The sequence below is a fragment of the Hemiscyllium ocellatum genome, chromosome 5 (genome assembly GCF_020745735.1).
Source record: "Hemiscyllium ocellatum isolate sHemOce1 chromosome 5, sHemOce1.pat.X.cur, whole genome shotgun sequence".
NCBI lineage: Eukaryota > Metazoa > Chordata > Chondrichthyes > Orectolobiformes > Hemiscylliidae > Hemiscyllium > Hemiscyllium ocellatum.
This window is the reverse complement of record NC_083405.1, coordinates 103,736,320-103,749,554: the sequence shown is the minus strand read 5'-3', so window position 1 is coordinate 103,749,554 and position 13,235 is coordinate 103,736,320. Positions and strand designations below refer to the sequence as shown.

The 13,235-nt window shown below is 37.7% G+C and overlaps 1 protein-coding gene across 1 annotated transcript in view; it reads left to right on the top strand.

The window, feature by feature from the left end:
• Positions 1 to 12,423, top strand: part of LOC132815810 (kinesin-1 heavy chain) — a 109,676-nt gene extending 97,253 nt beyond the window's left edge. Inside the window, exons 25-27 of the mRNA XM_060825070.1 lie at positions 1,607 to 1,745; positions 6,125 to 6,192; positions 9,717 to 12,423. Of these exons, the coding sequence (XP_060681053.1) occupies positions 1,607 to 1,745; positions 6,125 to 6,192; positions 9,717 to 9,736 (227 nt within the window). The 3' untranslated portion in view covers positions 9,737 to 12,423. The remainder of the gene's footprint in view (positions 1 to 1,606; positions 1,746 to 6,124; positions 6,193 to 9,716) is intronic.
• The last annotated feature ends 812 nt before the right edge of the window (positions 12,424 to 13,235 follow it).

Sequence of the window (13,235 nt, the reverse complement as noted above, 5' to 3'; positions counted from 1 at the left end):
TGAATTGCTCCAATTTAGAACTTTAATCTGTGGATCAGTTTTTGTCCCTTTCCATAACTATTTTAAAATCAATAGAGCTATGGTCACTGGCACCATGTGTTCCCCTACTGTCCCCTGTCCTGGCCTATTTCCCAAGAATAAGTGAGTTTCACCTCTTCCCATAGGTTCCTCTGCTTGAGGAAACATTCCTGAACACACTTAACAAATTCCATTCCTGGTAATCCTGGTCTGTTAGGAAAACTAAAATCCCCTACTATGACAGTCCTCTTGCAAGTCTTCCCAGTCTCCCTGCATAGTGATTCCTCTAATTCCTGTTGACTATTTGGGGCACATAGTACAACTGCAATGAGGTCACCATATTCTTCTTATTTCTTAGCTTCCCCCCACAAAGCCTCACTGGACGATCCTTCAGTTACTTCATCTGATGTGATACTAGTCTTAATAAAAAATGCAATTTCCTCTCCCCTCCTTCCACCACCTCTGTCCTGTCTAAAGCACCTGTACCCTGGCACATTAGGCTGTCCCTCCCTTAGCCATGTTTTGTAATGACTATAATATCGCAGTCCCACATAACTGAGTTCATTGGCCTTACCTGTCAGCCCTCTTGCATTGAAATAAATGCAATTTAATCCAACAGGCGTTCGTTGTTCCCTGTCATGTTCCAGCCTGACTTGTCTCTTCAACTTTTTCTGTTTACTGTATGCCCTTCGAGCAAGTGCCCTAGCATTTGCTTCCCTGCTGTTGTGGATCCCATCCCCATGGCAATCTAGTTTAAACCCTCCCTTGCAGCACTGGTTTTCCTCCAGTTTCGGTGCAATGTGTCCCTCTTGAACAGGTCACGTCTGTCCCAGAAAAGATTCCAGTGATCTCAAAATCTGAATCTCTTCTCCCTGCACTACCACTTTAGCATTCATCTGTGATAACCTCCTGTTCTTACCCTCGTTAGCGCATGGCACTGGAAGTGATGTGGAGATTATCACCAACAAAGTCCTGGTTTTTAACTTTTCTCCTAGTTCTCTATAATCACTCTGCAGGACCTTGTCCCTATGTCTACCTATATCATTTGTGCCAGTGTGTGCAGTGACTTCTGGCTGCTTCCCCCTCCCCCTATCCTTCCACTTCTCTTTTGGTTAGAGGAGGTGGGAAAGAGGAAAAATCTAGTGATCTGGTGTTTGGGCTTTATGCACTCCTCAACATGAGGCCTATGACGATCTGCTCTTCAGTGCAGGTGACTGCTTGTACTTGGGGGGGGGGGGGGGGGCGGGTTTCTTGCTGAGGTCCTCCCTCTGGCACTGGTGACTGCTGATGTGCACAGAGTCCACCTACATTGTTTCAATTCTACTATCCATTTGGATAGAATTCCTTTAATTTATTTTGACACCCTCTCGCCTTGCCTGCTGGTGTGGTTTTACTCTTAATTTAGGAATTATGGTCAGTTTCTTTGTAGATTCTGTAAATCTAATGCAATTCAAAGCATAATTCCTAAATTGTATAAACCTTTTTCTTGTTTGTATAAGTGTAGCAGGGCGTTTAAAGTATAACGTTTTGACTATGGCTCGAAGCAAAACTTAATGTTTTTACAAATGGTTTCCTTTTGTTTATCTAGCTAAACCAATCCGCCCTGGGCAGCCCCCTATGGCTTCCCCAACTCACCCAAGTGCCATTCGTGGGGGAGGTGGATTCTTCCAGAACAGCCAAGCAGTTGCAGTCCGTGGAGGTGGAGGCGGTGTAAAATCAGATAAGTTGTATGTATCATGCACGTGAAAATTTGTTCTTGGAATATTCTAATAAGTCAAATACTTTTGACTAAACTTAACTATTTTCAATGCTTTTGTTGTGTGCTCTGGCACACTAATAATTTGAACAGACTATTTTAGCAAGTTCCAGGTTTTACAAATCTGCAGAATTCTGCTGGTGCTCTCATTGTAATACCTATTCCCATGGTTGAAAATCTCAACACCAGATTATAGTCCAACAGGTTTATTTGGAAGTTCTAGCTTTCGGAGCACTGCTCCCTCATGGTAGTTCGTGGGGCAGGATCATAAGATGACTTATAGCAAAAGATCATAGTATCATACAACTGATGCAATGTATTGAACAAACCTAGATTGTTGTTAAATCATTCATCTTTTAGCATGGGTAGCAGGTTTCATTAATATGTAAATCTCAGAACTTCTTTCAAGTCACATTCCTGCGAAAACTTAAGGTTTTATTAAAAATTAAATCTTTTAACAGCAGGTTATTTGACAGTGCTAACTTTCAGAGCGCTGCTCCTTAATCAGATGGCAGATATATTTCACTTTGTTCAAAAAGCACAATCTGCAGGCAGTCAATCCATGTGACATTTTAGAAATTCCTATTTTGGAAATGGAACCAGTCTGACTGAAGACTGGAATACAGACAGACTCTAACCTCACACCTTTAATGCATTGTCTGAGCTGAGATGTTGGTTTTTTATAGTAAAATCTTAAGCTATCTCAGGAATGTGTCTTGAAAGAAGTTCTAGGATTTATATATTAATGGAAACCTGAAACCCATTCTAAAAGATAAAAGATTTAACAGCAATCTGTTTGTTCAGTATATTACATCAGTAGTATGATCATTTGCTATAAATTGTCCTATGATGCTGCTCCATCAGTTACCTGACAAAAGGGCAACTCTCTGAAAGCTAGTACTTCCAAGTAAACCTGTTGGACTATAACCTGGTGTTGTGTGCTTTTTATCTTTGTCCACCCTAGTCCAACAGGGTGGACATTGAACATTGGAAGTGCTATCTGAATTGAATTAGCTTTGTCTCATGTACTCAAGTGAGTACAGTGAAAAGTTTATAGGTTGCCACTCATGCCATCTAATGTTCAAGATATGTAGGTACAGATACTTAAGTATTGATATAAAATAGAACAAATAAAAAAAACCTAGCATGTAGAAAAATAAAAATGCACAATTTAGTCCTTCCAGCCTCTAGACCATACTAGACTTCGAAACTCCAGGCGTCATCTGCAGTCCACAAGGGGCCTTGCCTCTCCATGAAGGGGACTCCCCTCCTTGCGATAGGCTCTCCTTCACTTCCCTGCAATGGCCTCCAGTCTGGGAACTTGCTTCATGCCAGGATCTTGCCTCCCCATGACTGCCTCCAATCTGCGCATTAACCTTGCCACCATTCCCATACAGTTCTGTCTGTATAAGTTTAAAAAGTTCAAAAAACGCAGACAAAAGCAAAGCAAGAGGATAGAGCAGATGAGCTGCTCTGCTGTCATCTTGAAGTGGAGAGAGTGGATTTTGTGTATACCATTTATTATCAGTCAGAATAGTTGCACCATTCTCTTCTAGCATAATGAAGAGAATCCCTGTACCTCGGTGAAGAATTACATTATGTGGCAAATACTAAATCTTAATATGTTGGTCTTGTTCATGGAGTTTATAAACATCCTGGAAACTGAATGAAGACTAGGATTAGATAAACAATATAAATTGCTTTAATATTTAAGTTGCAAGGTTGAAATTTAAATTTGGGCATTTGCTATCTCCACGCAGTAACATGCGATAATATATTGAGTCTTCTGTAGCCAAAATGTTACTGACAATTGGTATTGTGGATAATTAGGCCTCTGAGCAGGAGTAAGCCATCTGATCCTTCGAACCAGTTCCATCATTCAATAAGATCGTGACTAATCTTCTCGTAGCCTCAGCTCCGCTTATCCGCCCCCTCACCATAACCCTCAATTTTTTGATCAGTAAAGGAATTATCTATATTAGCTTTAAAAACAAACATTCAATGAGGAAACCTCAACTACTTCACTGGGCAAGGGAATTCCACAGATTGAGGTGTGAAACATAGAAATAGGCCATTTGGTCTTTTGTGCCTGGTCTACCATTTAAAATGATCATGGCTAATCCAACTCTGTATCCTCTTTCCACTTTCTCCCCTTCGATCCTTTAGTACTAAGGACTATACCTGACTCTTATTCAATTGACCTCAACTGCTTTGGGATGTCATGTTGATGTTGTACAGGGAGTTGGTGAAGTCTCTTAGAATCATACAGCGTGGAAACAGACCCTTTGGTCCTACCTGTCCATGCCAAACATAATCCCAAACTAAACTTGTCCCACCTGCCTGCTCTTGGCCCTTCAAACCTTCTGGAGGACTGAGAGTAGTTCTGGTTGCCTTGTTACAGGAAAGATATTAAACTGGAGAGGGTTCAACAAAGACTTAAGATTTTGCTGGGACTGAGACTTTGAGTCGGATAGGCCTGGACACATTTCACTGGACCATGGGAGTTTGAGGGGTGATCTTTTTATACAGGTTTGTAAAATGGGGACGATCATAAATAAGATGAATAGCTAAGGTTTTTTTTCCCCAAAGGTGGGGGAGTTCAAAACTAGGAGGCATATTTTTAAGGTGAGGGGAGAAAGCTTGAAAAAGAACACGAGGGGCAGCTTTCTTTTTTTAAACAGTGGTTCATGTGTAGAATAAGTTGCCAGAGGAAGTGGCAGATGCAGGTGCAACGTTTAAAAGGCATCTGGTCAAATAGGTGAATAGGAAAAGTTTGGAGGCATATGGGTCAAAACCAGGAAGGTTCGACCAGGGTGGGAAGTGGTTGGCATGGACTAGTTGGACTGAAGAGTCTGTTTCCATGCTTTGTGACTCTCCTTTCTGTAGCAGAGGTTGTCAACGCTCCGGGCAAAGAAAATTCTTAGCTCAGTCCTAAATGGCAAACCCAGTACCCTTGGACTGATTTTGGTCACTAGGAACATGCTGTGCTTACACTGTCTAGGCTTGCTAGAATTGATGGGTTTCTGTGAATCCCTGTTCATTCTCAGAATTGAAATTTTGATAACTTATTCTTTTGACTGAAATACAAAATCTGGACCATGTTACTGACGATTGGAAGAAACAGTTGAGCTTGATTAAGTTATGTCTCTAACTGATTGCATGGAGTATACAATACAGAAACAAGGCCCTGGTCAGAAAGTAGATGTGGAGCTAAACTGATTTCTCAAGGACCCATCACCAGCAGAAAGGGCTGAATGATTATCTCCTGTAGTAAGTAAGTTTGAGATTCTAATGAGGCAATTTTGTTGAATAACGTTTTTCCTCTGATATTAGCTGATTGTACAATAAATTTACTAGGAGGTATTATTTTTATTTTAGAAATGTTCATATGGTCTAATTTCACCTTCACCTTCATCTGAGAAGTGGAATTGTTTAGCCCCCTGAAAGGAAGGGGGCATGAACCCTACATAAGCATCTGATGATCTGGTTGACACATTTTATTTGGTGAAATGAATCTAGCATGAATGTCAGTCAGATTTGAAATTGATCTTTCAATATCCTTTGATAGGATGTGGGTATTACTGGCATTTGTTGTCCAGCTGTATATCTATCACTGAAATTCTAAGGCCTATGCTTTAATTGCTTTCTTGATTCTACATTTTACACAAAACTTTGAATCTTTCAAGATGCTGTATTTCGAAGACTGTATAGTGTGGATGAACAAGATGGTGGTAATTGTAACAATAACATGAAATTTTGAAATGCAATTGTTATTTTTGTGTCTAAAATGAATTGCTTGAGGTATAAAGTATCACTATTTCAAGAGAAATTTTACAATTTAAATTTAACTAAATCAATTACAGCCAACATAATCAAAGACCCCTCCCACCCCTGTTATACTCTTCCATTAGGCAGAAGATATAAATGTTTAAAAAACCTGTATCCATAGATTCAAGAACAGCTAGATCAAACAATCCTTTTCACTATCTCTATTCATGTGGTGATAAATCAAATCATTGAAAGTGTTCAAGGAATAGAAAATATTAAGTATGGCACTGTATTGGTAGCTGCTATCTTTATATGATTGCACATTATTATGAAATGATAACCGTATTATGGGGGATGTGGTAAATTCAGGAAGGATGTTCTTGGTAATCAAAAGGGGAAGTGGTGTAATGGGTAGTGGTGACCTCGGAGATCTGGAACTAGGTCTCTGTCTTAAGATAGTGTCGTCTTCTCCGATTAGATTATTGTGCTTTCTTTTTTAAACTGATGTTTTTGTTCCAGATGGGTAAGTGCTGTTTGTATACAGCTGTTTCTGAATATAATAGCTTTTTTTTTGTTTTGTAGTGTTGGTGGAGGGATGGCTAATAATGCTGAAATTGGAGACACTGGCTTTGTGCCTTCATCTGTTAAAGGTAAGCTACCTTGATGTAATGTGTAAGTTTATTACTTATGTAAGCTGGAGGTTAAGGCAGTGTTTAAATGTAGTTTCTGAAGAATATTGGGTATGTTCCGAATGATTGAACAAAATAGTTTATATTTAGAATGTATAGTGCATGTGGCCTTGTATATAGGTATCTGAATACCTGTGATTCTTAAGCTATTTTGCTTACATAGCCCATGCAAATAAAAAGTTGTGAATGATAATTTGTGTTGAAGCACAGATGAATGGATCTTGCAGTAATTATGACAATGAAATAGTCAGTCATTACTTAAGCTGACATCAACTTCTTTAGTTCATACTTGCAGTTTAAAACAAATATTCAGCTTCTGTCTGAAATGCTTGAAAATAATTGTGCCTTGTTGAATGAAGAAAAACTAGTTTATGATTACTTTTGAACAATCATTCGAACACTGAAACAAATTTTATTTGAGCAATGTCAATTTTCTGTACTATGGTTAAAAATGCACAATTTTTAAAGAAATACCAGGTTTCAACTTAATCCCATGTGCATGTCCCGATCATTTAGTTCTGGATTAGTGGTGTTGGCAGAGCGCAGCATCCAAAGAGCAGCGAAATCGACGTTTCGGACAAAAGCCCTTCATCAGGAATAAGGGCAGAGAGCCTGAACATGGAGAGATTCAGGAATAAGGGCAGAGAGCCTGAAGCGTGATGAAGGGCTTTTGCCCGAAACATCGATTTCGCTGCTCCTTGGATGCTGCCTGAACTGCTGTGCTCCGCCGTGCTGCAGTCATTGTTTTTACCTCGATCATTTAGTTACCTATTTAACCTTTATTTTCATACCATTCATTTTACTGCTAGATTCACAAAATGAGAGTTGTTCGGTGTGATTGACTGCCCACCAAGTTTGAGGTTGTCCTTATTGCTGAATGCTTGAGATCCCTATGACTTAGCTTCAGGTTTAAACAAATACTCAGAAGTATTAAAGCTTAACAAATCTTTGTGAATAGTTTTCTTTTGAGCTCTCAAGCCAGCTTTAGTGCTTTGCTGACCACAAAATGCAACCTCCAGTTTGATAGTGCAAATATATTGATTTTTTTTTTACAGTGTAAAAATCTTGTGTAGAATGTTGATTTGACAAAGACTGCCTTGTAGCAAATTAACTTGTTGCCTTTACATTTATAAGATCATACATTTTTTTCTTTCAATGGTTATGCAAATATAAATTACTTGACTTTGATATATATTCCTGCTTTGCCAACTGGTATAGATGTGGGTTTACTCCACTCAGTGGAGGTAAAAGCTCTTCATTTGAAGTATTATTTCTGAAACATTGTATTCTTTTCAGGAAGCATTGTCTTTTAAGTTTTCTTCCATCTTACCTACTCTCCCAATAATAGAATTCTTTTCTGCAAATTCCATTAACTTTACTGTTGCATTTTTTTCTCGCTACTGGATATACATGGATCTTGCAGGTGACCTGAGAGATATAAATGACAATAGGTGAATACATAACCTCCTATTCTTACACTTGTGATAGATAATTCCTTCCCACAGACTTTTCCTAATCCTATAGATTCTGAATGATCCTTTTGTGTATTTGAAATGATTTAAAATAATCCCTTAGACTTTATCTGTGACTTTTTTTTGTCCTTTTTACTCCATACCAACATTCAAATTGGAGTAGGGCGGAGCAGGAGTAGACTAGTTGGCCCTTCAAGCTGGCCTGCCATTTAGTAAGATCTTAGCCGATAACTCCTCATGTGACCACCTAGCCCCACACCACCTTGCTTCAAGAATCTATGCACATCTGCCTTAAAAATATTCAAGGACTTTTTCCTTAAAAGGCTTTAGTAGCAGAGTTTTAAATAGTTGCAATTCTCTGAGAAAAGATTATTCTTATCTGTTAAATTAAATCTCTGTCACGCTTTTTGTAAAAGTGGTTCTCTACATCATTTCTATATGGACTCCATAACCCAATAAAATTGCATAATAACAAGCTAGTTACAATTCTCCATCCAACCCATATGTCCTGAGCTTTCCTAAGTAATTGCTTCCAAGACTGAGCTTTATTATTTTGTGTATGCAAGATCACTAGTTGTCATTGTTCTTGCTATGCGTGATTTCAGCATGTAGTGATTTTTTTACATTCTACTTTAAGTGCCAATTTGACCCAACACCCTACCTTTAAGACCAGGCAGGCAACAGCACCTGCAAGCTAACCATTTACATTGCTTTCCAATTCAAACAAATTTCAATGACCCACCTTAAAATCTCAAACTAGTTGTTTATAGCTCTAGGTAAGCATAGGTAGAATAATTGGTATTTTCTTAAAAGTATAAACTTTGAATGGAGTTCATTAAAGTTTGAAAATAGTTAGTGAAGTTTCAAAATATTGGCTTTGTATAAAAGTTTTAATCTTAGTGGTATCTTACTAAGAGACTGCTGTTTGTCTTCCACAGTGAGCTTTTAATGTAGTTTGTCTGTTAGCCCATAATACTGTCACAATGTGGTGAGCAAATCTTTTAATTTCCCTGTATGTATATATAGGTCTACGTTTAACACATTTTGAAATTCCCAAGATCAGGAATTGAAAGAAAATCTCCCTAAAATTTTAATAGGTTAATTAGTGATTAAACATATTATCATTTTGCTATACACTTCATTCCATGATAGATATTATCCAAAGTCTGGTTGAAGATTTGTAGCTCGGGTGTCCGTTGTTGTGGTTCTGTTCGCCGAGCTGGAAGTTTTTGCTGCAAACGTTTCGTTCCCTGGCTAGGGAACATCATCAGTGCTATTGGAGCCTCCTGTGAAGCGCTGCTTTGATGTTTCTTCCGGTATTTATAGTGGTTTGTTCTTGCCGCTTCCGGGTGTCAGTACTGACACCCGGAAGCGGCAAGAACAAACCACTATAAATACCGGAAGAAACATCAAAGCAGCGCTTCACAGGAGGCTCCAATAGCACTGATGATGTTCCCTAGCCAGGGAACGAAACGTTTGCAGCAAAAACTTCCAGCTCGGCGAACAGAACCACAACAGATATTATCCAGAAGAGTAAAGTAACTTTGTTTGGTTGCTTGCTTCTTTCACTAAGTGCTAGGAAGAGGAGCAGGCTAATCAGTGAGATCATGGCTGATATGTATCTTAGTTGCATCCATCTCGCCTTTCATGATATCACTTTATATTCTGGACTTGCAATGAATCTTTTTTTAAAGATATTGACAAAATATTTGAAATTTAAAGATTACCACCTTGTGTGAAGAAAAGTTCATGTTTCATGCAGTGCTGGGTTCTAATTTTAAATACCGAAACATGATATAGTTGAATTTAAATGTAACGTGCCTACTTTAAAATCAAAATTTCCAGTTATAGCTCTTTGATTCTTCCTATCTTTCCTTTATTTCCTTCGAGACTTCCACTGAGAGTTTCGTTTGTTAACGAAAATAAAAAATGCTGTTTTATGATTTGCAAAACCATTCAATGCATGGATTTGACTAGGTTTTATAATACTGATTTCATTTTTTTTCTTTACAGCTGCTAAAGCAACAACATAATCAAAGAGGTATCATCCAAACAACTTATCATTCCAAAGCAGTGAACTCTCCAACTAGACTTTTCACAGGATTATTTTTGAAAAATTATATTTAAAAATAAAAGCCCTGGCCTGTACAGCTCCACCCTTGGCAGAACCTCCTTACTGATCTTCTTGCAAAACAAGAGTGCAATGTAGGCGCCTTGCAAATAACTACATTTAATTTAATGTGTAGCTCCATTGCACAGTACATTGTCATTCATGTCTTAAATTTAGTCTGCACTGTGCCAAGTTGAATGTATGTTGTTGCAGGAAAACTTTAGCAGAAGCAATGAAGCCTAATTTGTGTACATTTCATTGTTTTAGGACTTGTGAAACAATGTCGCCAAGTAGATTTGATAAGCTTGTTTTACAGTGAAAAGTGATTTGGAGGAACGCAGCTATCACCTTGTGTAAATTAAGATAGTACTTGAAGTTTTTTTCTTGAAATGGATTTTTTTTTTGGTTTGAGATGAAGAGGAGTAGAACAATTTGAATACTGAAGGTACATTCATGACAGTGTATGGTTAGAGCAGATTTAGGGTAGTACAGAATAATAAGCTGCTAACAGTAAAATACAGGAATGTCTAATGAGACTGTAACATATATTGTGGCATTGTCTGACTAAGTTTATGGGAGAACGCTAAAACACATTAGCTGAGCATAAATATGAGGGTAAATTAAAAAGGCATTATATTTTGATTTGGAGCACGCAACATAGTCTGTCCAGATTTTGCCATTGCTTTTTATGATAAACTAAAGATCAGTATTTCGTCTTTAGACTCATTGCGCAGGGAGAGCATTATTTAAAAGTATTTGAGTTAAAACATTGCACTTTTACTGTTCTTAAAATAGATTTCAGGAGAAGTGCAAATACTCAATTTAAAAAAAATCTGTAATATTTGGCCATTGCTTGAACATTTTATCCTAATCTGTTTTTTAATACCTGGAATATGCTATTAGTCAACCTATTCAATGATAACTCAAAATGCAAAATGGCTCATTTGAAAATACCCACAAATGGAAAGTAAGTGCAAATTTGTGAAGTACTATTTTACTATAATTGGCCTTCATTAGGAAAGCAAAATACTGATGTTGAGTCTAACATTTTTAAAAAAGTCCCTAGGAGGAAAAACTGGTTCAGTCCTGGCACTTGTCCAGAAACCCTGTTCAAGATATAAAAGGTTATTAACATGAATGGGGAAAGATGAGAACAGACTAAATGGTGGATAAGGTCACATAGCTAGCTAAGATTCTTTAGTGGGATAAAGTGAGTAAGCAATATGCAATGAACAAAACTTCAATGAAATGTCTCCATGGAGCTAATAGTCTAAATTTAGACCTGACTTAAGCATTATTGAGGCATACTTTTAAGTGGTGCATCCCCTAAAATGCCTTTTGTTTCACATACCATTTATAATTTCAAAAAAAGGGTGTGTCCCCTTGTCGATTTGGTTAGTTACTTGTGGAGTATTATTACTTGTGACTAATCAGCAAGGTATATCCTTAACCTGATGGATCAAGCTTTCTGGCAAGATATTGGCTACGGTATTGAATATTTGAGAAGGTGGATCATTTATGTGCTAAAGAAAACAACTTTACAAGTAACAAACCAAATTGACAGGAAGTATAAATGTGATCTGAATAAATGATGAATTGATGTGCTTAATTAAACAGGTGATTGTTTTTAACATTGTGTGCTCGCTCGCTCTCTCTCTTCCTTGGCCTCCCAATTTTCCAGCTCTGTTTTACTTGCTGACTGGAGGCTGACCAATAAATTAGCTAATAATGCAAATCTGAGTTAAACATAGTGCCGAATGTACTTTGACCACTTTTGAAGGTCAGTTTTGAATCTAATAATACTGGACTTGTTGCTCTGAAACTGATTTGACCAGTTCGTCTATCAGGGCATTTGATCACAAGGCCTCCTAAATGATGCAAAAAAAGCCATACTCCATTTGCATCTGAAAAAAGGAATATTTGGTCCATGAGATTTACTATTTAAGATGAAACTTAATTGCTTTTGTATGTTTGTTGTCTTGATAATATAAAACCATCTGATTTTGCATATTTACTTGTTAGATATTCTTTTCAGATATTAGGTCTTACGTGCCTAACACTCAATACTGGCCATTGGGTGCAGTCACTGCACTGGAAACATAACTGGTTTAAGGACCTGTTTATTGTATTTCAATTTTCTGTGCAATTTCCAATATGTGATGTTAATCAAAGTTGCCATGGCAAATCATCTGGACAGGGCTACACACAAGGTGTTGAATATAAATTTGTCATTTGAATAGTAAATGCCTTGTTATCCTGATTGCATTGCAGTGTACCCTTCAAGTGCTTATTGTGAGCTTGTTCCTCAGATCTTGTAGAAATGAATGATTTTGAGCAAAATGCAATTGAATAAAAATCTAATATTTATTCATGGTGATCAACTAAATTATTTGCATAATTTAAACAATGCTAAGAAAATTACTGTAATAGTTCTAAATTTGACATGAGAAGACACTAAGGTTTCCGCCTGTGGAACGTGGTGCAGACTTAAGTCGGACAGGAGAAGGCACATAAAATGTTTTTGTTAAGCCATCATTTAGTTTTGACTGACTGCATGCTGTAAATGTATTTGTGTTTAAATAAATGAACTTTATCTGGGAATTCAGTGAACATTTGAGTAGAAACATTTTTTATACTTAAAAAAAACTTCAGTCCAACACACAACTAATGGTTGCAAATCAGCAGTAATGAGTGCAACTTGCAATAGTTTATCCAGAAGAAGGTGCATAGGGGTATGGTTATAGTTCATTAAAATTCAGATCTGGGTTTAACTAAGCTGTTTGCAAATTAAAATATTACTGCAGATGATGACTTTTTGTGACTTGAAAGTTTGTTAAAGCTGACAGGCTGAACAGTGGTAAGTGGAATTTAATCCTGAAAACTGAGTGATGCTTTTAACAAGACCAGCAAGTATATCCTGAATGGTAGGACTGCACAAGGTACTGAGGGACCTTAGTGTATCTGCCCATACATTCTTGAAAGTAGCCGAACAGATGGATCAGTGGTTAAGAAGGCAATGGCACATTTGCCTTTATTTATCAAGGAATTGAATACAAGTGCAAGTAGGTTATGATGGAGCTGTATATAATAGTTACAAGTCTTGGATCATGGTTGCTGGTGGAGGACTGTGCAGTTCTAGTTGTCGCATTATAGGAAAAATGTGATTGTATTGGAGAGGGTGCAGATGAGATGCACGAGGAAGCTCCCTAGGCTGGAGTGATTTCACTATGAAGTGAGACTAGATGGGCCAGAGTTGTTTTACTTAGAACAGTCATCTGAGGAGGTTCTGATTGAGCTGCAGAAGTTGAGCATGTATAGGGCAGATGAGGCTTAGTAGAAGGATCAATAACTAGGAACATAGTTTTAATGTAAAGAGCAGGAGGTTTAACGGTATTTGTGGAGAAGGTTTTTCATGGTGGGTA